The 2,943-nt window shown below is 66.3% G+C and overlaps 1 protein-coding gene across 1 annotated transcript; it reads left to right on the forward strand.

Moving 5' to 3' along the window:
* Positions 1 to 1,318: 1,318 nt before the first annotated feature.
* NEUROG3 (neurogenin 3) lies at positions 1,319 to 1,954 on the forward strand (the record flags this gene model as incomplete). Its single annotated transcript, XM_079794027.1, has 1 exon — positions 1,319 to 1,954. One exon carries the CDS (start codon positions 1,319 to 1,321, stop codon positions 1,952 to 1,954), a length of 636 nt encoding a protein of 211 aa, XP_079650153.1.
* Positions 1,955 to 2,943: the final 989 nt, after the last annotated feature.

Below are 2,943 nucleotides of genomic sequence, written 5' to 3' on the forward strand. Positions count from 1 at the left end.
CCGAGTGCAGAAGAGGCGGCCCGCGGCTCCGCAGCACCGGCTCACCGCGGCGTTTAAGACCCCGGGGCTGCTGTGGGCTCCGGGCCTCCCCCCACCCCTTCGCACCTGAGCTCCTGCCCTGCAGGCCCCGGACCGAAAGCTGGGGTCCTGCCCCTGACTGGTGGCTGTGGGACGTCCCCTGGGGTGTGTGTGTGGGGGGTGGTCCACCATAGCCACCCTCTGCCTCTGAGATGCCATCCACATGTCTTACATTTAGGATGGGAGTGGTGGGAGGAGAGGGTCTAAGCGCCTCCGTCTGAGAAGTTTGGGGCGTCATCTCAGGGCACAGTAAGGGGGGCTCCTCACCCCCAGGCAAACGTCTCCAAGTGGCAGGGACACCCGTCGCGGTAGCCGCCTGGTCCCCGCCCAGAGTGAAGAGGGGCCGTGAAACTGACCCGCAGAGCAGGGAGCGGGGTGGCACCGGAGTCGGGGGACCCTTTCCCACCTGGGAGTCCGGACACCTGGCTCCCTGTCCCACCCCTCGCCCTGTGGCTTGGGGCAAGCGCCCCCCTCTCTGAGGCTGTTTCCCCGTGTGTAACAGGTGGAGATTCACCCACCCCGAAGGCTGCGCCAAGCCCCCTCCAGGTACCCAGAGAGGCTCTGCACAGGGGCCCGGAGAGAGAGACCTCGGAGGCGTCTGGGGCGGCAGCCGGGAGCCAACAAGGCTCTTCTCGCCGGGTGGGGCTCTTTGAGGAACCGAGAGTTGCTGGGACAGAGCCGGCCGGGAGAAAGCAAACAGAGGCTCGCTCCCCTCCCCCACGACCCAGGCCTTTGTCCGGAATCCAGCTGTGCCCCGCGGGGGAGGAGCGGGCTCGCGTGGCGGCCCCCGGGTCGCCGCACTGATTGGCCGGCAGCGCGGGCTGCGGCGGGGCAGGCACGCTCCGGGCCGCGCCGAGCAGATAAAGCGTGCCAAGGGGCACACGACTTGCGGCTCAGGACACCCGCCCGGGCAGGCGCGCCAAACAGAGCCGGAGAGGCCGGGACCCACTTGGCGCTTCTCTCCTTTAGGGACCCCCGGGCGGCGGCTCCGGCAGCTCCGCTGAACTTGGCATTTGCAAGGCCAGATCAGCTCCCCGCTGCGCAAAGCCCGCCGCTCCCAACCTTTTGCCCATGAGACCGAGGTAACACCTGGTAGCCCTGGGCATTCGACGGGGGAAAGGGTTCTCTGATCAGGTGGGGGTGGCTCTTTCTCGTGCCCCCCCCACACACACACGTGGCCCGGGATGGGGCACCTGGGTGGCCGGCCCACGCTGACCCGCACTTCTTCCCCTGCCGCAGGATGGCGCCTCAGCCCCCGCGTGCGCCAGCTGTCCAAGGGACCCACGAGACGGCGCAGCCCTTCCCGGTCGCCTCGAACGCGGAAGAGCCCTGCATCGTGTCCGCTCCGCCCAGCCCCACTCGCGTGTCAGGGGACCCCGTCGAGGCCGAAGGGAGCGGCTGCCGAGGGGCCGCCAGGAAGCTCCGGGCGCGGCGTGGGGGACGCAGCCGGCCCAAGAGTGAGCTGGCTCTGAGCAAGCAGCGGCGGAGCCGCCGCAAGAAGGCCAACGACCGCGAGCGCAATCGGATGCACAACCTCAACTCGGCCCTGGACGCGCTGCGCGGAGTCCTGCCCACCTTTCCCGACGACGCGAAGCTCACCAAGATTGAGACGCTGCGCTTCGCGCACAACTACATCTGGGCGCTGACGCAGACGCTGCGCCTGGCGGACCACAGCCTTTACGGTCTGGAGCCTCCCTGCGAGGAGCTGGGCAGCCCGGACGGCGGCTCCCTGGGAGACTGGGCCTCCCTCTACTCCCCGGTCTCCCAGGCGGGCAGCCTGAGCCCCGCCGCCTCGCTGGAGGAGCGCCCCGGGCTGCAGGCGCCGGCCTCCCCTGCCTGCCTGCCGGGCGCCCTGGCCTTTTCAGACTTTCTCTGATGGCCCGTCGGCCGCTGGGCGGCGGGTGCTGGGAGAGGGAGGGTGTGGAGGGTGTGGCGGTGGCGGTGGCCCTCACGCGGACTTGCTCCTCTTCTCTGGTTCGCCGAGCGCCGGTGGGCCTAGACGCCCGCGGGGCGGCCGGCCGGTTCAGTCCCCCGTCCTCAGCGCCGCGCCATCTGAGACATTCTGCCGCTGCCTGCGCAAGTGGGCGTTACAGGCCGCGCGTCTCAGGCCCCCTCCCTGAGGTCACCCCAAAATCTCGTGCCAAAACGCCGAGAATGGTAGCACTACACAGGGGAAGACGCGCCCCCGCCCGTCTCCTGCCACCCTACCCTCACTCAGTTTGTCTGTCAGACCGACGACTGTCTCTTACCGCTCCTCCCCATCCAGCCTCCGGTCTCCGCTCCTCCTCCTCTCTCCCTACCCAGTCCCGGGCTTCCGGCCGCCCCCTCTGCCTTAGCCCACGAAGGCGATCCTGTGCCTTCTCCGCGTGCACTTTTCTGAGCCATTGCCCCGGGGGAGGGGGGCTGGAGGCCCGACTGAGAACTGGTCTCACATTCTTCTTGGGGAGCGTCTCCCTGCTCCCCCCCCCCCAACTCCGCCTCCCTGCGACCGAGAGAGCTCGTGCCTTTAAAAAAAAAAAATCATTTTGTAAATTATATGATGTCTTTTGAGATGAATTTTGGTACGGTAAATTATATGGCCCCCGCCCTGCTTTACACGTTGTATTTATTGATGAGATTTTAAAAAAAAAACAAAACGGGAAAAGTCTATATTTTGTACATAAGATTATTTGGGGTCTGGTGAATGAGACTTTGAGCCAATAATAAAAGGGGGGAACCTATGGAAGCCTGAGCCCTGTGTCTGGATTGTGCAGAGGGGAAGGCTGCCGCCTCTGCGGTGGGGGTGGGGGTGCCTCTGTCCAAAGAGAGGGATGAGGCTTAAGACAAGCCTCCAAGGGGGCTGCTCACTGGCGCTGGCTGGCCCTT

Source organism: Cnephaeus nilssonii (assembly GCF_951640355.1).
Source record: "Cnephaeus nilssonii genome assembly, chromosome: 16".
In the NCBI taxonomy this organism is placed as follows: Eukaryota; Metazoa; Chordata; class Mammalia; order Chiroptera; family Vespertilionidae; genus Cnephaeus; species Cnephaeus nilssonii.